Source organism: Salvelinus alpinus, chromosome 27, assembly GCF_045679555.1.
Source record: "Salvelinus alpinus chromosome 27, SLU_Salpinus.1, whole genome shotgun sequence".
NCBI classification, from domain to species: domain Eukaryota; kingdom Metazoa; phylum Chordata; class Actinopteri; order Salmoniformes; family Salmonidae; genus Salvelinus; species Salvelinus alpinus.
Genome location: NC_092112.1, coordinates 41,600,132 through 41,622,913, shown reverse-complemented (window position 1 = coordinate 41,622,913; position 22,782 = coordinate 41,600,132). Strand labels below are relative to the sequence as shown.

General features: G+C 41.7%; 1 protein-coding gene across 4 annotated transcripts in view; it reads right to left on the bottom strand.

Moving 5' to 3' along the window:
* The window catches only part of LOC139556583 (MAM domain-containing glycosylphosphatidylinositol anchor protein 2-like), a 362,908-nt gene extending 360,222 nt beyond the window's left edge, over positions 1–2,686 (bottom strand). For 2 of the 4 annotated variants that reach the window (XM_071370710.1, XM_071370711.1), the window contains exon 1: positions 1,423–2,686. In XM_071370710.1, coding sequence (XP_071226811.1) covers positions 1,423–1,495 — 73 coding nt within the window. In that variant the 5' untranslated portion in view covers positions 1,496–2,686. The remainder of the gene's footprint in view (positions 1–1,422) is intronic. The other 2 variants (XM_071370712.1, XM_071370713.1) reach the window with 1 other exon arrangement.
* Between the last annotated feature and the right edge of the window lie 20,096 nt (positions 2,687–22,782).

Genomic DNA, 22,782 nt, shown 5'->3' with positions numbered 1-22,782 from the left:
CACCATTTCACGGGACACCCTCCCAAGGTGATATTCTACACATTATGCCATGAGGCCTTGCAGGGGCTGCTTGGTAATGTCATGTATTACATCCCCATCAGCAGTCTCTATTGAAGCCCTCAGTTTGACCGACCCTCACTGGCTCTGGATAATGCCACTAGTACCTAGCATGCCTGCTTGGTAGTAAAGCATCACCACCAGCATCGGCAGTCTTAAACCCTGGATCTGACCGGAGCTTTCTCTCTGGTCTACAATCTTCTCTCAGGTCATTGCCACTAGTAGCAACAGCTGTAGGTCAGTGCTGTCTGTCCCCATGTATCCAGATCGGAGGTGAGGTGGCTCCACTGGCTCCTATGATTCATATTATTACCGCAGAGCAGTGAGAGCCCCACTGCTTTCAACACACATGCTTATTCAGCCAAGGCAGCATCAGTCAGTGCCACTGTTTGCACATTCCTGTCCAACTGGGCAAAAGCTGGTTGAATCAACTTGTTTCCACATCATTTAAACCGAAAAACTCTATGTGAATCAACATGGGAAACTGATTGGATTTCCAAAAATGAATCTATGTAAGGGAATTTCGTTTCTTTTTCACCCAACTTTTAACCTAAATCTACTGACAGTGAAATATTTTGTTGATTTCACGTTAGTTGACAACTCAAACAAATGTAGATAAAAACTAGAAGTTGAACTGATGTCTGTGTGTGTGTGTGTGTGTGTGTGTGTGTGTGTGTGTGTGTGTGTGTGTGTGTGTGTGTGTGTGTGTGTGTGTGTGTGTGTGTGTGTGTGTGTGTGTGTGTGTGTGTGTGTGTGTGTGTGTGTGTGTGTGTGTGTGTGTGTGTGTGTGAGAGAGAGAGAGAGAGAGAGAGAGAGAGAGAGAGAGAGAAGGAGAGATCGATAGATAGACCCTCTCTGCTCATACATTATTTGAATACCATTGATGTTGGTGAATACCAAAAGTTTATACATAACAGTACTCGCTCACTGATGACTGTTAGGAGACGCTTAACGCAATAATGTGACGGTCACATTGTCTGAATCTAGAAACGTAAAACATTATACTTAATAGGTTAAGATACATAGACGGCCCTCAATATGCACCCACATCGACTCTAACAACGGAGGGACTTAATCGACTGTGAATGATAATCAATATTTAGACGAATAATTTGTGAAGGATTTGATCTGAATTAGACAGTTTGTGATATATTCTCTGTTCAATAACCTGGCGCGGGTCACTCACCAGTCTATAAAATGTAATTCAACACCCCGTGCAACATCAGCACTATATGATTCTATGGAGAAAGCATTGGAGGGTATGTGTATATAGGCTATGTTGCCAGGTAGATAGTACGGTTGCAATTATTTTACAAGGTCATGATCACGTTTGTTGCAACCCGTGGGAGGATAAGGCACACTTACCGTACACTCCTTGGCAACGGATGCCCTCCAGAGACAGCGTCAGGAGCCCCAAAACAGAAATGATTAGGTCCATCCTTTACGTTAATCTCAACATTTCCAGCTCTCAAAGGCGAGAAGTCCTTTCCGGGGCGAGGAAGGAGGTTGGCGAGGCGGAACTCGCGTGCATAGATAGATCACCGAACGCCGCTGCCGCTCCAACCCGGGTGCTGATTAATTTATGTTCTGAATGCGTTGCGCCTTGAATTTATGAACACAGAAGGCAAAAGGCGCGTTTTCACCTCAGTACACTGTCAAAATAAATCAAGGGCTGACGAATTCACTTGAAAAAGCGGTGTTGTGCTCGTATAGTGAGCCAATGGATGTCTTGGCGGTTCTGTAGAAAACAGAGCCAGGAAAGAGAGACAGAGTAGAGCAGAATAGTACGCCCTAGCCTACAGTCAGTCAGTGATGACAGTGGACGAACTAGGCTGTTTCAGGTAGGTGGGACCCAAGAATGATGTAGACTATATTCGGTCCTGTCCGTCACGTTAGTGCTGATCTTCTGGGCTCCTCACTGAGTGGTCACACTGATGCTCCTGGCTGCGGAATGGTTGAGAAGATAACCAGGGACATGGTTCCTCAGCGGTTCCAGCGGTTGTCATGTCTTTATCTGTGTCTGTTTAGATAGAATCAATGAACTGACATTTGAAAAGCGCTACCATTTAAATCACAACTATATTCTCTGCAATTTGCTGCTCGGGAAAAAAAACGGTTGCCTGCTGCTACAAGCAGGTGAGTTCTAGAACGGCGATTATCAGCACAGCGCTACATCAGCACTGCATCTCGACGCCGTGCGCGAGTCATCTCCGGTGGGGATGTTGATGTAGAGGAGGGTGAGTCCGGTTTAGGGAGAGGGAGGGGGAAGAGAGCAGTGCGTGCACCAGATTGCCGGTATGATTCCGGTGTAGAATAAAATGAGAAGCTTCTCGTCGTTTTTCTTCCCACTTTATAGGATAACGGTATTTTACCGGCTGGATTGGCGGATATGGGGGGAGTTGAGCATCAGTCACGCTGCGCAATACGTGCTGCGCTGTTTCGGAGACGGAGCGGCACTGCAACCGGTCTCTCGCTACGTCAAGGAGTGCGTGACTTCCAGCCTTCATCTGTATGGAAGTCTACGCGCAGCGTCAGGCGAGGCGTGTGGGTGAGTGCAGCTGCTGGATTGAGAGATAGAAAGAGAAAGAGAGAGATTTATTGGAATTCTGTAGAGATAACGGATCACCGCAATCAACAGCAAACACCTCGAGATGCCCGGTCATATTCCGACTTGTCTATTCACTTCTCTATAGACAAGGCGCTTTCGTTGATTGTTATTGTCTTCAGTTGATTGGTAGTAGGCTACAACAGGGCTACTGATGTAACTCTTAGAATTTGAATGGGTCTACAGAGGGGTCTCATATATGAGATATCTAACTATTCATGTTACAGCACTCTACTTTTCTGCAGCGAGGAAAGGCAGGAGGAGAGGACCACAACCCCAAACACCTGAATGCACACGGGCGCGCTCACACACGCACGCACGCACGCACGCACGCACGCACACACACACACACACACACACACACACACACACACACACACACACACACACACACACACACACACACACACACACTCTCTCTCTCTCAATTCAATTCAAAAGGATTTATTGGCATGTGAAACATATGTTTAAGTTGCCAAAGCAAGTGAAATCATAAACAAAAGTGAAATAAACAATCAAAATGAACAGTAAACATTACACTCACAAAAATGTCAGAGGAATAGAGGCATTTCAAATGTCATATGGCTATGTACAGTATTATAACGATGTGCAAATAGTTTAAGTACAAAAGGGAAAATAAATAAACATAAATATGGGTTGTGTTTACTTTGTGTTTGTTCTTCGCTGGTTGCCCTTTCCTTGAGACAACAGGTCACAAATCAAATAGAATGTTATTGGTCACATACACATATATAGCAGATGTTATTGCAGGTGTAGCAAAATGCTTGTGTTCCTCGCTCCAACAGTGCAGTAGTATCTAACAATTCACAATGCACACAAATCTCAAAGTAAAATAATGGAATTAAGAAATATATAAATGTTAGGAGCAATGTCAGAGTGGCATTGACTAGAATACAGTAGAATACAGTATATACATATGAAATGAGTAAAACAGTATGTAAACATTATTAAAGTGTCCAGTGTTCCATTATTAAAGTGACCAGTGATTCCATGTCTATGTTGTCGTGGGAATGTTCTAATCAAGTGAGAGTGTAACGAACGTCGTCGGGAGAAGGAGAAGACCAAGGTGCAGCGTGGTAAGTATTCATAATACCTTTTAATAAATACGAATACTTGAACAAAAAAAATGACAAAATGACAAACGAACAGTTCTGCATGGTGCAATACACAAAACAGAAAACAACTACACACAAACACAGTTGGGAACAGGCTACCTAAGTATGGTTCTCAAACAGAGACAACGATTGACAGCTGCCTCTGATTGGGAACCATACCAGGCCAAACACATAGAAATACAACACACAGAACAAAACATAGAATGCCCACCCCAACTCACGCCCTGACCAACCAAAATAGAGACATAAAAAGGATCTCTAAGGTCAGGGCGTGACAGAGAGACTCCACAAGACCCAATAAATCTAGGAGTTTATCAAAATTGTCAGGTTTTGGCCAGGACTGTTCAGGTTTTGTTCACTAGATGTCCCCCTTGCACCTTTTTTGTACCTTTTGTTTTTTCTTGCCCTAATTATTGTTTGCACCTGTAAGTCATTCCCTTGTTAGTATTTAACCCTGTGTGTTCCTCAGTTCCTTGCTCAGTGTTTGTATGTTAGCACCCAGCCCCAGCCTTTGTGAACATTTTTCTCTTGTTGAATTTTCCAGAGGTTCTCTGGTTTTGTTCTCGTGTATTTTTGGATTGATCTTTTGAGGTTTGTTTTTTCCCTTGCTGTTTTTACCACTTTGTGGATTTTCTTTTGTATTTTGGAAGATATCTATTTTTTTATTAAACCACCATCTCTAGTACTGCTGTGTCTGCCTCATCTTCTGGGTTCTGCCAATTATTAGTGACTGTTTCTCGCACCGGGTCCTGACAAAAATTGGATTTGTTTTCAAATTCTTTGTGGGTCTGTGTAATCTGAGGGAAATATGTGTCTCTAATATGGCCATACATTTGGCAGGAGGCTGGGAAGTGCATCTCAGTTTCCACCTCATTTTGTGGGAAGTGTGCACATAGCCTGTCTTCTCTTGAGAGCCAGGTCTGCCTACGGTGACCTCTCTCAACAGCAAGGCTATGCTCACTGAATCTGTACATATTCATTTTGGGTCACAGTTGTCAGGTATTCTGCCACTGTGTACTCTCTGTTTTGGGCGAAATAGCATTCCAGTTTTCTCTGTTTCTTGGTAAATTCTTTCCAATATGTTAAGTAATTATGTTTTTGTTTTCTCATGATTTGGTTGGGTCTAATTGTGCTGTTGTTGCTGTCCTGGGGCACTGTGGGGTCTGTTTGTGTTTGTGAACAGAGCCCCTGGACCAGCTTGCTTAGGGGACTCATCTCTAGGTTAATCTCTCTGTAGGTGATGGCTTTGTTAAGGAAGGTTTGGGGATTGCTTCCTTTTAGGTGGTTGTAGAAAGCTTGCTTAGGGGACTCATCTCTAGGTTAATCTCTTTGTAGGTGATGGCTTTGTTAAGGAAGGTTTGGGAATTGCTTCCTTTTAGGTGAATGTAGAATTTAACGGCTCTTTTCTGGATTTGGATAATTAGCTGGTATCGGCCTAATTCTGCTCTGCATGCATTATTTGGTGTTTACTCTGTACACTGAGGATGTTTTCGCAGAATTCTGCATACAGAGTCTCAATTTGGTATTTGTCCCATTTTGTGAATTCTTGGTTGGTGAGCAGACGCCAGACCCCATGACCCTAAAAGGCAATGGGTTCCATAACTGATTCAAGTATTTTTTTGCCAGATCCTAATTGGGATGTCGAATTTTATGTTCCTTTTGATGGCGTAGAAGGCCCTTCTTGCCTTGCCTCTCAGATCATTCACAGCTTTGTGGAAAATACCTGTGGTGCTGATGTTTAGGCTGAGGTAGGTATAGTTTTTTGTGTGCTCTAGGGAAACTGTGTCTAGATGGAAGTTGTATTTGTGGTACTGGCAACTGGACCTTTTTTGGAAGACCATTCTTTTTGTCTTACTGAGATTTACTCTCAGGGCCCAGGCATGTCAGAATCTGTGCAGAAGATCTAGGTGCTACTGCAGGCCCTCCTTGGTTGGGAACAGAAGCACCAGATCAACAGCAAACAGTAGACATTTTTTCTTCAGATTCTAGTAAGGTGAGGCCTGGTGCTACAGACTCCTCTGGTGCCCTCGCCAATTCGTTGATATGCACTATATCTAGAAAAGTATGTGGACACCCCTTCAAATTAGTGGATTTGGCTATTTCAGCCACACCCATTGCTGACAGATGTATAAAATCGAGCACATAGCCATGCAATCTCCATAGACAAACATTGGCAGTAGAATGGCCTTACTGAAGAGCTCAGTAATGGTTTGTCGAGACTGGTGTGGAAGAACTTCACTGGCCTGCACAAAGCTTTCACCTCAACCCCATCAAAGGTCTTTGGGATAAATTGGAACGCCGACTGTGAGCCAGGTCTAATCGCCCAACCTCAGTGCCCGACCTCACTAATGCTCTTGTGGCTGAGTCGAAGCAAGTTCCCGCAGCAGTGTTCCAACCCCAGCAGAGTGGAGGGCTGTTTATAGATTTTGGAATGAAATGTTAGACGAGCAGGTGTCCACATACTTTTGGTCAGGTAGTGTATGTGTTGAAGTGGGTGGGTCTCACCCCACGGCTCTGTTGAAAGAAATGTTATATGTTTTTCACCCAACACCGCTTTCCATCAATTTGTATAGGAGACCTTCATGCCAAATTGAGTGAGAAGCTTTTATTTAAGTCAATAAAACTATAAAGCATTGCCTTTGTTTTTGTTGTTTGTTTGTCAATTAGGGTGTGCAGGGTGAATACGTTGTTTGTCGTATAGTAATTTGGTAAAAAGCCAATTTGCTCAATGCATTATTTTCACTTAGGAAATGTGCGAGTCTGCTGTTAATGATAATGCAGAGGAATTCCCCAAGGTGTAACGGTCGTCTGTTGAAGAAGGATCGGACCAAAGCGCAGCGTGGTAAGTGTTCATGCTTTTTATTACAACTGAACACTAATAACAAAAATAACAAAGAGAATGAACGAAAACCCGAAACAGTCCTGTCAGGTGCAGAAACACAAAATAACTACCCACAAAGCATCAGTGGGGAAAAGCTACCTAAGTATGATTCTCAATCAGAGACAACAATAGACAGCTGGCTCTGATTGAGAACCACACCCGGCCAAACACAAAGAAATACAAAACATAGAAAATTAACATAGAATGCCCACCCAAATCACACCCTGACCAAACCAAAATAGAGACATAAAAAGCTCTCTACGGTCAGGGCGTGACACAAGGTGACTGTTGATGCATATCCCACAGTAGTTATTGGGGTCAAATTTGTTTCCACTTTTGTGCATTGCGGTGATCAGTCCTTGGTTCTAAATATTGGTGAAGATGCCAGAGGTGAGGATAATGTTAAAGAGTTTAAGTATAGCCAATTGGAATTTGTGGTCTGTATATTTTATAATTTAATTTAGGATACCATCAACACAACAGGCCTTTTTGGGTTTGAGGGTTTTCATTTTGTCCTGTAGTTCATTCAAATTATTTTGAAAAAGACGACCAGGACCCACTGGTTTAATAGATGATTGAAAGATTTGTAATTTATCATGTACAGTACCAGTCAACAGTTTGGACACACCTACTCATTCCAGGGTTTTTCTTTATTTTTACTATTTTATACATTGTAGAATAATAGTGAAGAGATCAAAACTTTGAAATAACACATATTGAATCATGTACAGAATTATCCAAAAAAAGTGTTAATAAACAAATCAAAATATATTTATATTTGAAATTCTTCAAAGTAGCCACCATTTGCCGTGAGGACAGCTTTGCACACTCTTGGCATTCTCTCAACCAGCTTAATGAGGCAATCACCTGGAAGGCATTTCAATTAACGGTTCCAACCACTGTGTCTTTGTGAGACGCAGAGTAGGTGAACGGATGATCTCTGCATGTGTGGTTCCCACCGTGAAGCATGGAGGAGGAGGTGTTATGGTGTGGGGATGCTTTGCTGATGACACTGTCAGGGATTTATTTAGAATTCGAGGCACACTTAAACAGCATGGCTACCACAGCATTCTGCAGCGATACGCCATCCATCTGGTTTCACTTAGTGGGACTATAAGTTGTTTTCAACAGGACAATGACCGTAAACACACCTCCAGGTTGCGTAAGTGCTATTTGACCAAGAAGGAGGGTGATGGAGTGCTGCATCAGATGATCTGTCCTCCACAATCACCTGACCTCAACCCAACTGAGATGGTTTGGGATGAGTTTGACTGCAGAGTGAAGGAAAAGCAGCCAGCAAGTGCTCAGCATATGTGGGAACTCCTTAAAGACTGTTGGAAAAGCATTCCAGGTGACTACCTCATGAATATGGTCGAGAGAATGCTAAGAGTGTGTGAAGCTGTCATCAAGGCAAAGGGTGGCTACTTTGAAGAATCTAAAATATATTTTGATTTGTTTAAAAACTTTTCTCAATAGGGGGGCGCCATTTCGACTTTGTAAAAATTCGTTCCCAAATTAAACTGCCTCGTACTCAATTCTTGCTCGTACAATATGCATATTATTATTACTATTGGATAGAAGATACTCTCTAGTTTCTAAAACCGTTTGAATTATATCTGTGAGTAAAACAGAACTCATTTTGTAGCAAACTTCCTGTCAGGAAGTGAGAAATCTGAAATCGGGCACTCTGTTCCAGGGTCAGTTTATTAATTTGCATGTAATCTATGGGTCGACATGCACTGCATACGCCTTCCCCTAGATGTCAGTAAGCAGTGAGAATTGGAATGGGGTGTCTAGGTAGATCTGAGGCCGTACAAAAGCTCTTGGAACCGGGTGTGCAGTCTTTTCAACGTTCGTCATGGCGCAAGACAGACCTCAGGATTGCATTCTGAAAAGCTCTCGTTATAGGCGTTAGATATATCCGGCTCTGATTTTATTCGATATAGGTGTTAAAAACATCATAATGTAGTTATTTTAAACCGAGTTATATCAGTTTATATCAGTATATTGCGATTTTCGGTATTTTATTTGTGCTGCGTTATGGTGAGTTGGACACGTCTTCACCACATGGCTAATGTTTGGTGCTAATTCCAAAGTTGAAGACGACAATCTACAACCGAGCAACGATTATTCTGGACAAAGGACAACTTGCACAAGATTCTGATGGAAGCTCATCAAATAGTAAGAACTATTTATGATGTTAATTCGTATTTCTGTTGAAAAATGTTAAACTATTATTCCGACATTAATTTCGGTGCGGTCTCGCTTTAACGCACGCTGTATGTCGTAGTAACGTTAATTTTAAAAATCTAACACAGCGGTTGCATTAAGAACTAATGTATCTTTCATTTGCTGTCCAACCTGTATTTTTTAGTGAAGTTTATGATTAGTTATTGATTAGATTAGGTGCCTCTCCCAAGATTTCTCCCGACATTTTGTTTGCAGTTTGGCTACTATTCTCATTGTATAACCACGATTTGTGCCGCTAAATATGCACATTTTCGAACAAACCATATATGTATTGTGTAATATGATGTTATAGGACTGTCATCTGATGAAGTTTTGAGAAGGTTAGTGAAAAATCTTATATCTTTTGCTGGTTTATTCGCTATCGCTAACGTGCATGAATCAATGCTGCTATGTGGTTGGCTATTGTAGTAAGCTAATATAATGCTATATTGTGTTTTCGCTGTAAACCACTTAAAAAATCTGAAATATTGGCTGGATTCACAAGATGTTTGTCTTTCATTTGCTGTACGCTGTGTATTTTTCATAAATGTTTTATGATGAGTATTTAGGTAATTCACGTTGGTCTCTGTAGTTATTCTAGCTGCTTTGGTGAGATTTTGTGATGGTGGCTGCAATGTAAAACTATGATTTATACCTGAAATATGCACATTTTTCGAACAAAACATATGCTATACAATAAATATGTTATCAGACTGTCATCTGATGAAGTTGTTTCTTGGTTAGTGACTATTTATATCTTTATTTGGTCGAATTTGTGATAGCTACCTATGCAGTAAAAAAATGGTGGAGAAAAAAAAGTTGGGTCTTTTGCTATCGTGGTTAGCTAATAGAAATACATATTGTGTCTTCCCTGTAAAACATTTAAAAAATCAGAAATGATGGCTGGATTCACAAGATGTGTATCTTTCATCTGGTGTCTTGGACTTGTGATTTCATGATATTTAGATGCTAGTATTTACTTGTGGCGCTATGCTAGGCTATGCTAGTCAGCTTTTTTACTGATTTTTTTATTTTTATTTTTATTTTACCGTTATTTTACCAGGTAAGTTGACTGAGAACACGTTCTCATTTGCAGCAACGACCTGGGGAATAGTTACAGGGGAGAGGAGGGGGATGAATGAGCCAATTGTAAACTGGGGATTATTAGGTGACCGTGATGGTTGAGGGCCAGATTGGGAATTTATGAGGGTGCTCCCGGATGATGAGGGTGCTCCCGGATCCGGGATGAGTACCAAGTAAAAGTTAACACTTTTTTGATTACTATATGATTCCATATGTGTTATTTCGTAGTTGTGATGTCTTCACTATTATTATTCAATGTAGAAAATAGTGATCTGATAGAGGTGTCATTTGGCTGACTGTGAACGCTCTGAGAGACTCTAGGTTGAGGACAGTGATAAAGTAATCTATAGTACTACTGCCAAGAGAAGCTGTCATCGTTCAAGTATGGGGATTCTATTGGGGGGCGGGGGGGGGGGGGGATATACAGTTGAAGTTGGAGGTTTACATACACTAAGGTTGGAGTCATTAAAACTAGTTTTTCAACCACTCCACAAATTTCTTGTTAATATTAACAAACTATAGTTTTGGCAAGTTGGTTAGGACATCTACATTGTGCATGACACAAGTCGTTTTTCCAACAATTGTTTACAGACATATTATTTCACTTATAATTCACTGTAACACAATTCCAGTGGGTCAGAAGTTTACATACACTAAGTCGACTGTGCCTTTAAACAGCTTGGAAAATTCCAGAAAATTATGTCATGGCTTTAGAAGCTTCTGATAGGCTAATTGACCAAATTTGAGTCAATTGGAGGTGTACGTGTGGATGTATTTCAAGGCCTACCTTCAAACTCAGTGCCTCTTTGCTTGACATCATGGGAAATTCAAAAAAAATCATCCAAGACCTCAGAAACAAAATTGTAGATCTCCACAAGTCTGGGAGCAATTTCCAAACGCCTCAAGGTACTACGTTCATCTGTACAAACAATAGTACACAAGTATAAACACCATGGGACCACGCAGCCATCATACCGCTCAGGAAGGAGATGCGTTCTGTCTCCTAGAGATGAACGTACTTTGGAGTGAAAAGTGCAAATCATTCCCAGAACAACAGCAAAGTACCTTGTGAAGATGCTGGAGGAAACAGGTACAAAAGTATCTATATCCACAGTAAAACAAGTCCTATATCAACATAACCTGAAAGGTTGCTCAGCTAGGAGGAAGCCACTGCTCCAAAACCGCCATAACAAGCCAAACTACGGTTTACAACTGCACATGGGGACAAAGATTGCACTTTTTGGAGAAATGTCCTCTGGTGTGATGAAACAAAAATACAATTGTTTAGCCATAATGACCATTGTTATGTTTGGATGAAAAAGGGGGAGGCTTGCAAACCGAAGAATACCAGCCCAACCGTGAAGCACAGGTGTGGCAGCATCATGTTGTGGGGTGCTTTACTGCAGGAGGGACTGGTGCACTTAACAAAATAGATGGCATCATGAGGGAGGAAAATTATGTGGATATATTGAAGCAACATCTCAAGACATCAGTCAGGAAGTTAAAGCTTGGTCGCAAATGGTTCTTCCAAATGGATAAAGACCCCAAGCATACTTCCAAAGTTGTGGCAAAATCGCCTAAGGACAACCAAGTCAAGGTATTGGAGTGGCCATCACAACGCCCTGACCTCATTCCTATAGAGAATTTGTGGGCAGAACTGAAAAAGCATGTGCGAGCAAGGAGGCCTACATGCCTGACTCAGTTACACCAGCTCTGTCAGGGGGAAAAATTCACCCAACACTTTGTGGGAAGCTTGTGGAAGGCTACCTGAAACCTTTGACCCAAATTATACAATTTAAAGGCAATGCTACCAAATACTAATTGAGTGTATGTAAACTTCTGACCCACTGGGAATGTGATGAAAGAAATAAAAGCTGAAATAAATCATTCTCTCTACTATTATTCTGACATTTCACATTCTTAAAATAAAGTGGTGATCCTAACTGACCTAAGACGGGGAATTTTTACTAGGATTAAATGTCAGGAATTGTGAAAAACTGAGTTTAAATGTATTTGGCTAAGGTGTATGTAAACTTCCGACTTGGGAACATTTTTCTCTGTTGAGATAATATCCTTATTCATTTCTAGCCAGATGTATAATGTTCCTGTTTTGACTATATTAATCGCTCTCTCTCTCTCACACTCACTCACCAACACTCACAGACATCATCATCGATGGAGGGCAAAATTAATGTAGCCTATGTTGAGGAAGATGGACTTGTCACCCCTGATGAAATGGTTTTACTTACTCAAACATGTTCTCAAAGCTGAAAGGACTATAATTGGTTGCGTCAGGTCCCCAGTGAAAATGGAGAGGAGGCAGGAATACCAAACTGAGAGCAGGCGGGGAGTAGACGTGTCACATGACTGGATTCAGAAAAAAATTTGAGGCAAAAAAGTGAGGGAAGAAGAGGAAGAACAAAATTCGCCAGGAGTGAGCAGCAAGAAAGCAAAACAAGGTAAGTTGAATATAGCCAGCAAGTTATTCATTTTGCACATCAACGTCCTGATTCCAGCTAGTCTAATGAATTGATTAGATACTAAATGTGATGCAAGCTAAAGTTAGTCAGCTAAAATGTATTTTTCTAGCTAATGTTCGCTAGCCAACAGTTTAGCCCTTAGTTAGCTTGCTAGTAAACAATTTACGCCTGCAGGCTAACTAGGCATCTAAATGTGTTGCTGTTCTAGTAGTAGCAGCATTAATGAACAGGGATGCTGCTATTGGAACAGAACTGTGTTAACCACAGCAGATTTTGCTGCTCTAAGAGTTCAACAGTTCAACTGTGTTGCATGCCAGGTTAATAAAGGAAGCGGGTTCTTTTTAGTTTTTGCAAAGAGAAACTCGACAGTATAAAGCTTTAACATCACGAGGACGGTTTATTTACAACATGACAGTGGATACAACATAGCCTGTTCATAGCCATCTGGACCCGCTCAAAGGTAGCACACTTGAATACTCTGGCAACAACCAATTAAGCTATGCATATCCAATCAGATACATATTTACAATATCACCCACTGAACATGTGCATACCATTTCAACCAGATGTGCATAATAACATGCTGCTTATCTCTCAAACACTACAGCTCTCAAACACTCAAACACTACAGCTGTAAATTCAACTAGTTTTGAGAACCATACTCTTATTTTTTAACAAAAAACTTCGGAGTACAAAACCCATTTACAGTATTTTAACATTTCCTTTTACAGGTAGCAGGATTCTTCAAAACAATGTGTTACACATTTCTTTATTTACATCATTTTTAAAAAACGTGTTCTTCCAGTAGTCCTTTTACAAGTCCAGCCTCTGTGGTGTGCATTTGTTATTGACAGGATGGGGTCTCGGAACAACATTCTGAGGCTGTGGAGGAGGCATCTCAACTGCTTCAGTAGCTGTGCTCTGAGGCACATTGATCGTATTGTCCATCTCAATGTCCAAATCAATGTCATCAACATCATAATCCCGAGATCCACCTACATAAAGAGAACCATCTCCCTGTGCAAGAGCATCATCTTGTCTCTTTGGCATGATGTTAAACATCTGATTCACCTGTCTTTTCACACAGTTAGCCTCAACATTAACCATGTATGTGACAGGACCCAGGACCTTAGTTATCACACCATTCACCGTTTCTCTCCTCCCCTGTAATTCTTTACCAAGACCTCTTGATCAACAGAGAAGGATCTGACCTGTGTTTTGTCACTGTTGACTTGTGACCCTTCAGTCTGTACCCTCGAAGAGAACTGTGTTTTGACCAGGGACAGTTGTATATGGACCTGTCTCTTTAAGAAAAGCTCTGCTGGCGTTTTCATTGTACTACAGTTAAGGCTGGTGGGAGGAGCAATAGGAGGACAGGCTCATTGTAATGGCTGGAATGGAATTGATGGAACGGTATCAAACACATCAAACATATGGAAACCACATGTTTGACTCCGTTCCAGTAATTCCATTCCTGCCATTACAATGAGCCTGTCCTCCTATAGCTCTTCCCATCAGCCTCCACTGGTGTACTAGGATGTGGTTTGTTGCGGTAGCCATATAGGAAGTTAGCAACACAATGCTGTAACGTCATACCACCTACTGCTCTGTTCTTAGCTAGCGACTTCTTAAGATTTTGCACTAGCCTTTCCGCTAACCCATTTGAAGCTGGGTGATATGCAGGTGATGTGGTATGCTCAATACCGTTCAATTTTAAGAACATTTTCATTACACAGGAAGTGAATTGTGTGCCATTATGTGTGACTACTTCCTGGGTTGCAGATCATAGGAAGCAAACTGATTTCTGAGTACCTCAACAGTTTTAGCTGGAGTAGGACTCTGCATGTGTACAATTTTTGGCCATCTAGCATAAGCATCCATAACAACCAAAAACGTTTGCTTGTGGTCTTCATCAAAGTCTAAGTGAATTCTCTCTCATGGACCTGATGCTCATTTCCATGTATGTACTGACACTTTTGCAGGTATGCTACACTACTGCTTGCATATGTTTCTGACTTCAGTTTCAATATTTTCATCAAGAGTAGGCCACCAGAGAAGACTTCTGACTAAGGATTTTATCTTAACTATACCCCAATGACTCTCATGTAGTTCTGCCAATAGTCTGCTTTGCAGGCTTTGTGGAATCACCACCCTGTAACCCCAAAGAATACAGTCATCCTCAATGGTAAGTTCAAACTTTGTTTTGACGTAAGGTTTAAAGACTTCGTTTGGTACACGGTTTGGCCAACCTGATATTACATACTACTTCACCATTTTCAATACAGGATCTTTCTCCGTTTCAAGTGATATATCTTTAGCAGTGATTGGCAAGTCATCTGTTGGAGGGATTGTGTGTTCCTGGTGTAACTCGGGGAGTTGTTGTTGCCATCCTGTACCTGTCCCGCAGGTGTGATGTTCAGATGTACAAATGTGATTACATGTGGTTTGCCACTGCGAGGACGATCAGCTTTCCGTCCTGTCTTGCTGTTGCACTGTCTTAGGCGTCTCACAGTACAGACATTGCAATTTAGTCAGTAGAAAGGCCTCTTCAGTGTCCTAAGTTTTCATAACTGTGACCTTAATTGCCTACCGTATGTAAGCTGTTAGTGTCTTAATGACCGTTCCACAGGTGCATGTTCATTAATTGTTTATGGTTCATTGAACAAGCATGGGAAACAGTGTTTAAACCCTTTACAATGAAGATCTGTGAAGTTATTTGGATTTTTACGAAGGATCTTTGAAAGACAGGGTCCTGATAAAGGGATGTTTAAGTTAAGTAATGAAAGAAAAGACCTGAGCTCAGTGGTGTTTAGGAATGGGAGCCTTCTCAATAGTTTCAGTTTTTTATTTCATGGGGTGTATCCCCTCTGCATCTAGATACGCCACGCTGTTCTGCAAGAAAGAACATTTCTCTTTTTTAACTTTCAGATTGCAGACTTGTTCTTTTTAGCACTTCTTCAAGATTTCTCATGTGATTTTCTGTGTCACAACCTGTGATAAGTATCTCATCAAGATAGCAGATTACCCCATCTATACCTTGCTTTTTAACAAAACAAATTTGAGGAAAACGCTTCCAAAGTCCTATCAACGCATTTACTGTTGTACTCGTGTTGCTAAAACGATCGATCACTGCTACTCCCCCTACAACGCCTACAAGGCCCTCCTCCGCCCTCCCTTCAACAAATCAGATCACGACTCCTTTTTGGTCCTCCCTTCCTATAGGCACAAACTCAAACAGGAAGTACCCGTGCTAAGGTCTATTCAACGCTGGTCTGACCAATCGGAATCCATGCTTCAAAATTGTTTTGATCACGTGGACTGGGATATGTTCCGGGTAACCTCTGAGAATAACATTGACATATATACGTACACGGTGACTGAGATCATCGGGAAGTGTATAGGCAATGTTGTTCCCACTGTGACTATTAAAATCTACCTAAACCAAAAACCTTGGATAGATGGCAGCATTTGCACAAAACTGAAAGTGCAAACCACATTTAACCATGGCAAGGTGACTGAGAATATGGTCGAATACAAATAGTATAGTTATAAACTCCGTAAGGCAATCAAACAGGCAAAATGTCAGCATTCAGCATTCACCCCCCCCCCCCCCCCATTTGTTTATTATCTATGCATAGTCACTTCACCCCTACCTGCGTGTACAAATTACCTCGACTAACCTGTACCCCCGCACATTGACTCGGTACCCGTACCTCTTGTACATAGTCTCATTATTGTTATTTTATTGTGTTACTTTGTATAATTTTTTACATAAATTTATTTGGTAAATATTTTCTTAACTCCTTCTTGAACTGCGCTGTTGGTTAAGGGCTTGTAAGTAAGCATTTCACGATAAGGAAGTATTCGGCGCATGTGACAAATAAAGTTTGAGTCGGAATTCAACGGCTCAGAAACAAGACATATGTGGTCTACAGATAATCACGGATTACAAAGGGAAAACCTACCGACGTCTTGCTCCCGGACAAGCTAAACACCTTCTTTGCCCGCTTTGAGGATAATACAGTGCCACCAACGCGGCCCGCTCCCAAGGACTGTGGGCTCTCGTTCTCTGTGGCCGACGAGAGTAAGACATTTAAGCGTATTAACCCTCGCAAGGCTGCCAACCCAGATGGCATCCCTAGCCGCATCCTCAGAGCATGCGCAGACCAGCTGGTTGGAGTGTTTACGGACATATTCAATCTCTCCCTATCCCAGTCTGCTGTCCCCACTTGCTTCAAAATGTCCACCACTGTTCCTGTACCCAAGAAAGCAAAGGTTACTGAACTCAATGACTATCGCCCTGTAGCACTGACTTCTGTCAACATCAAGTGCTTTGAGAGGCTAGTTAAGGATCATATCACCTCTACCTTACCTGACACCGTAGACCCACTTAAATTTGCATACCGTCCCAATAGATCCACAGACGATGCCATCGCACTGCACACTGCCCTATCCCTTCTGAACAAGAGGAATACCTACAGTGGGGAGAACAAATATTTGAAACACTGCCGATTTTGCAGGTTTTCCTACTTACAAAGCATGTAGAGGTCTGTAATTTTTATCATAGGTACACTTCAACTGTGAGAGACAGAATCAAAAAAAAAAAAAAAAAGAATCAAAAATCCAGAAAATCACATTGTATGATTTTTAAGTAATTAATTTGCATTTTATTGCATGACATAAGTATTTGATACATCAGAAAAGCAGAACTTAATATTTGGTACAGAAACCTTTGTTTACAATTACAGAGATCATACATTTCCTGTAGTTCTTGACCAGGTTTGCACACACTGCAGCAGGGATTTTGGCCCACTCCTCCATACAGACCTTCTCCAGATCCTTCAGGTTTTGGGGCTGTCGCTGGGCAATACGGACTTTCAGCTCCCTCCAAAGATTTTCTATTGGGTTCAGGTCTGGAGACTGGCTAGGCCACTCCAGGACCTTGAGATGCTTCTTACGGAGCCACTCCTTAGTTGCCCTGGCTGTGTGTTTCGGGTCGTTGTCATGCTGGAAGACCCAGCCACGACCCATCTTCAATGCTCTTACTGAGGGAAGGAGGTTGTTGGCCAAGATCTCGCGATACATGGCCCCATCCATCCTCCCCTCAATACGGTGCAGTCGTCCTGTCCCCTTTGCAGAAAAGCATCCCCAAAGAATGATGTTTCCACCTCCATGCTTCACGGTTGGGATGGTGTTCTTGGGGTTGTACTCATCCTTCTTCTTCCTCCAAACACGGCGAGTGGAGTTTAGACCAAAAAGCTCTATTATTTGTCTCATCAAACCACATGACCTTCTCCCATTCCTCCCCTGGATCATCCAGATGGTCATTGGCAAACTTCAGACGGGCCTGGACATGCGCTGGCTTGAGCAGGGGGACCTTGCGTGTGCTGCAGGATTTTAATCCATGATGGGTAGTGTGTTACTAATGGTTTTCTTTGAGACTGTGGTCCCAGCTCTCTTCAGGTCATTGACCAGGTCCTGCCTTGAACCCAGTCAAACATCTCTGGAGAGAACTGAAAACAGCTGTGCAGTGATGCTCCCCATCCAACTCCAACTCCCCAAATACAGGTGTGCCAAGTAACATCATACCAAAGACGACTCAGGGCTGTATTCGCTGCCACAGGTGTTTCAACAACTAAATTAGTTGTTTCCTCATCAATATACTCACACAATACCCATAATGACAAAGCAAAAACAGGTTTTTTGATAAAAAAAAATAAAAAATGAAATAACAAATTTACATAAGCATTCACTTATGTAAATGTGTTATTTCAGTTTTTTTTTTATAAATCAAAAAAACTGTTTTTGCTTTGTCATTATGGGTATTGTGTGAGTATATTGATGAGGAAACAACTAATTTAATCAATTTTGGAATAAGGCTGTTACGTAACAAAATAAATGGCAAGGGGTCTGAATACTCTTCTGAATGCACTGTGTGTGTATATATATATATATATATACACACACACTCAGTTGTCCAGTTTATTAGGTACACCAGCCCGTTCATGAAAATGGTTCTCACTTAGAGAGTGAGTCACGTTGCTGTGGCTTGCTATATAAAGCAGGCCGACAGGCATCGAGTCACTCAGTTACTTTTTGATTGAACGTTGGAATGGGCTAAACGAGTGACCTGAGCAACTTTGAGCGAGGTATTATCGTCGGTGTCATGCATTCCGGTTCCAGTATCTCAGAAACATCCGGCCTCCTGGGCTTTTCACGCACGACAGTGTCTAGGGGTCCCCGAGAATGGTGCGACAAACAAAAAATGCAATCAGTGGCAGTGCTGTGGGCTAAAACAGCTAATTCATGGGAGAGGTCGAAGGAGAATGGCAAGAATCGTGCGAGCTAGCAGGAGGGCCACAAACAGGCAAATAACGGCGCAGTACGCAGTGGTGTGCAGAACAGCATCTTGGAATCCAAAACCCATCGGTCCTTGTCACGGATGTGCTATTGCAGCAGATGACCACACTGGGTTCCACTCCTATCAGCTAAAAACAAGAAGAAGCGGCTCCAGTGGGCACACGATCGCCAACACTGGATAATTGAGGAGTGGAAAAACATTGTACCTTGAAACCAATTGAGCAACATTTGAATGACGCACCTTGTAGATTCCATGCCCAGAAAAATTCTGGCTTTTCTGGAGGCAAAGGGGTGTCCAACAAGTACTAGATTTGTGTACCTAATAACCTGGCCACTGAGTGTATATTTGTGGGGTTTTATTTACTTTATTGAGATGAGGGTAAAGTAGAGGGAAAATGAGACTTGAAAGGTAGGACAGGTTGCCAGAGAAGGGCAGTGGGTCTGATTCGAACTGGTGTAGACTAGGCCATAGATGTGTGCTCGGGTCTGCAGCACTAACCACGCAGGCCACCAAATCTTGTGTTACGAGTTCAGACATTTATTTAGATCAGTGGTCCCCAAACTTTTTATAGTCCCGTACCCCTTCAAACATTCAACCTCAAGCTGCGTACCCCCTCCAGCACCAGGGTCAGCGCACTCTCAAATATTGTTTTTTGCCATCTTTGTAAGCCTGCCACACACATACGATACATTTATTAAACATAAGAATGAGTGTGAGTTTTTGTCACCACCCGGCTTATGGGAAGTGACAAAGAGCTCTCATATTACCAGGGCACAAATAATAATATTATAATAATCAATACTTTTGCTCTTTATTTTGCCATCTTACATATAAAACCTTATTTGTTCATCGGAAATTGTGAATAACTCACCACAGGTTAATGAGAAAGTTATGCTTAAAATGATGCACATAACTCTGCAATGTTGGGTTGTATAAGAGAGAGTCTCAGTCTTAAATCATTTTCTACGCACAGTCTGTGCCTGTATTTAGTTTTCATGCTAGTGAGGGCCGAGAATCCACTCTCACATAGGTGCGTGGTTGCAAAGGGCATCAGTGTCTTAACAGCTTGATTTGCCATGGCAGGATACTCTGAGCGCAGCCCAATCCAGAAATCTGGGAGTAGCTTCTAATTTAAATAAAAATTTCACAGAACCGCTTGTTGCAATTTTGATAAGGCCCTCTTGTTCAGATATCGGTAAGTGGACTGGAGGCAGGGCATGAAAGCCATAACAAATCCAGTTGTTTGTGTCATCCGTTTCGGGAAAGTACATGCGTAATTGCGCACCCAACTCACTCAGGTGTTTCGCTATATCACATTTGACATTGTCCGTAAGCTTGAGTTCATTTGCACACAAAATATCATACAATGATGGAAAGACCTGTGTGTTGTCCTTGATAATGCAGACAGAGAAGAGCGCCAACATCTTAATCATATCCTGAATTTTGTCCCGCACATTGAATATAGTTGCAGAGAGTCCCTGTAATCCTAGATTCAGATCATTCAGGCGAGAAAAAACATCACCCAGATAGGCCAGTCGTGTGAGAAACTCATCATCATGTAAGCGGTCAGATAAGTGAAAATTATGGTCAGTAAAGAAAACTTTAAGCTTGTGTCTCAATTCAAAAGAATTTGTCAATACTTTGCCCCTTGATAACCAGCGCACTTCTGTATGTTGTAAAAGCATTACATTGTTGCTGCCCATATTTTTGCATAACGCAGAAAATACACGAGAGTTCAGGGGCCTTGCTTTAACAAAGTTAACCATTTTCACTGTAGTATCTAAAACATCTTTCAAGCTGTCAGGCATTCCCTTGGCAGCAAGAGCCTCTCGGTGGATGCTGTAGTATACCCAAGTAGCATCGGGAGCAACTGCTTGCACACGCATTACCACTCCACTATGTCTCCCTGTCATGGCTTTTGCGGCATCCGTACAGATATAGTTTCAACACATCTTGACCACCAAAGTCCATTTATTGTCACAAAGCTGTCCTGTCTTCCTTAATTGACCCCCCATAAACGTAACGAACATATACCAGGAGCTGTGCCAGGCCCACCACGCCTGTTGACTCATCCAGCTGTAATAAATAGAATTCACTGGCTTGTATGCAAAGCAATAATTGTTTCAAAACATCTCCTGCCATGTCACTGTTGCTTCGTGTTGTTTGATGAAGTCATTGTCTGTATAGTTTTTTTGGCCTTTTCCCCAACCATTGTCCAAGCCATATCCGCGGCAGCAGGGAGAATTAAGTCCTCCACAATAGTATGGGAATCGCTTGTCTTAGTCACTTGGTAGCTCACCATATAATACGCTTCTAACCCCTTCTTATTAATGGTATCTGTTGCTTTTATACATGTCTTAATACTCGAAAGTTGTCTTAATTCTCCCTCCAAAAACTCCCGTGGCTTATTTTTCAAATTGGCATGTATTGTTTCTAAATGTCTGCGCAAGAGTGAAGGTTTCATCGAGTTGTGAGATAGTACTTTTGCATATATAAACAGACAGTGACTGAGGAAAAGCACTACTCCCAATATAAGTGAACCCTAAATCAATGTAGTTCTCATCATATTTGCGTCTCTTCGATGGTCCAACGTCCCTGTCTGTTGTTCGGTGCTTTCCCGGGTAAGTGGGCAGTAGCTCTTCGGCTGCATCAGATACACAACTGTCAGTGTCCATTCTAGCTGGGCTAACAACAAATGTAGAATTACTGTTGCTAGCATTGGATGTGCTCATGGAAGCAGAACAACTTGTGTCATCAACATGTGCAGGTGTAGTACTGCTGGTAGCAGCAGTACTACCAGTAGAGCTGGTATGTGTCTCTATGGACGCGGGCCTTACTTTTTTTAACCATTTATCAATTTTTGAGCAAACGGAATGAGCAGCTGCTATGTTTGGCTACATACGGACCATTAGTGGAATTCCCGCGAGAGAGAAACTGTTAATGTGATTGGATGTTAATTATTTGACTAGGCTACCTGTATTTGACATTGTGTTGTTATTTTGCTATTTCACAATTTTTTTGCAGTGGAACGAGGCTACTCAGGCTAGGGGGAAAAACCCAAATGTATAGCCCCGTTGGAAAATCTAAATGGACTGTTTGAAAATGTAAATAAATATAAAATAAATATTTTTATTTATTTTTTATTTATGTGAATCATTTTATTTGGCATACCCTCTACGGCATTGCGTGTATCCCTGGGGGAATACCTGATTTAGATTAAATAGAAAACAATTGCTTATAGACTAAGTGCGTGTTGTGACATACGGTCAAGCCGGTAGAATGAGCTGGATGTGTCCAGACACAGCGTTCTCACTCACTCCTGACTCCATCCAGATCTGACCCAGATCGTTACATGCCTAGGAGCAAAATACATCCCAACTCAATAATGTATGTTTTACAGTTAAGAAAAGATCATTTTAAGTGCATTTCACATTGGTCACGAGTACACACTTTACATCATTAAAAGGGAATACAATAAATAAAGAGGAGTATGGAGTACTGAATGTGTTGAGGCCAGTACTGACAGTTCTGCTCTTAGAGCAGACCCAGTTGACTCAAACTGCTCTAAGAGCAGCAAAATCTAGTTGACAGATAATTGATTAAATACTAAATGTGATGCAACTTAAAGCTAGTTAGCGTAACTGTTTTTCTAAAACACGTTTCAGCTAACTAACTTCAGTTTTAACTTTAAATAGTTGTAAAGTTTAATAGTTTATCCCCTGTGTAACGGCTTTCTTCCAGGGGTGAAGGAGAGGACCAAAGTGCAGCGCGGCTAGTGTTCAACATGTTTAATTAAAGAACAAGTGAAACACTACAAACAACATACAAAATAACAAATGTGAAAAAACCGAGACAGACCTATCTGGTGCAGACAAACACAGAGACAGGAAACAATCACCCACAAAATCCCAACACAAAACAAGCCTCCTATATATGATTCTCAATCAGGG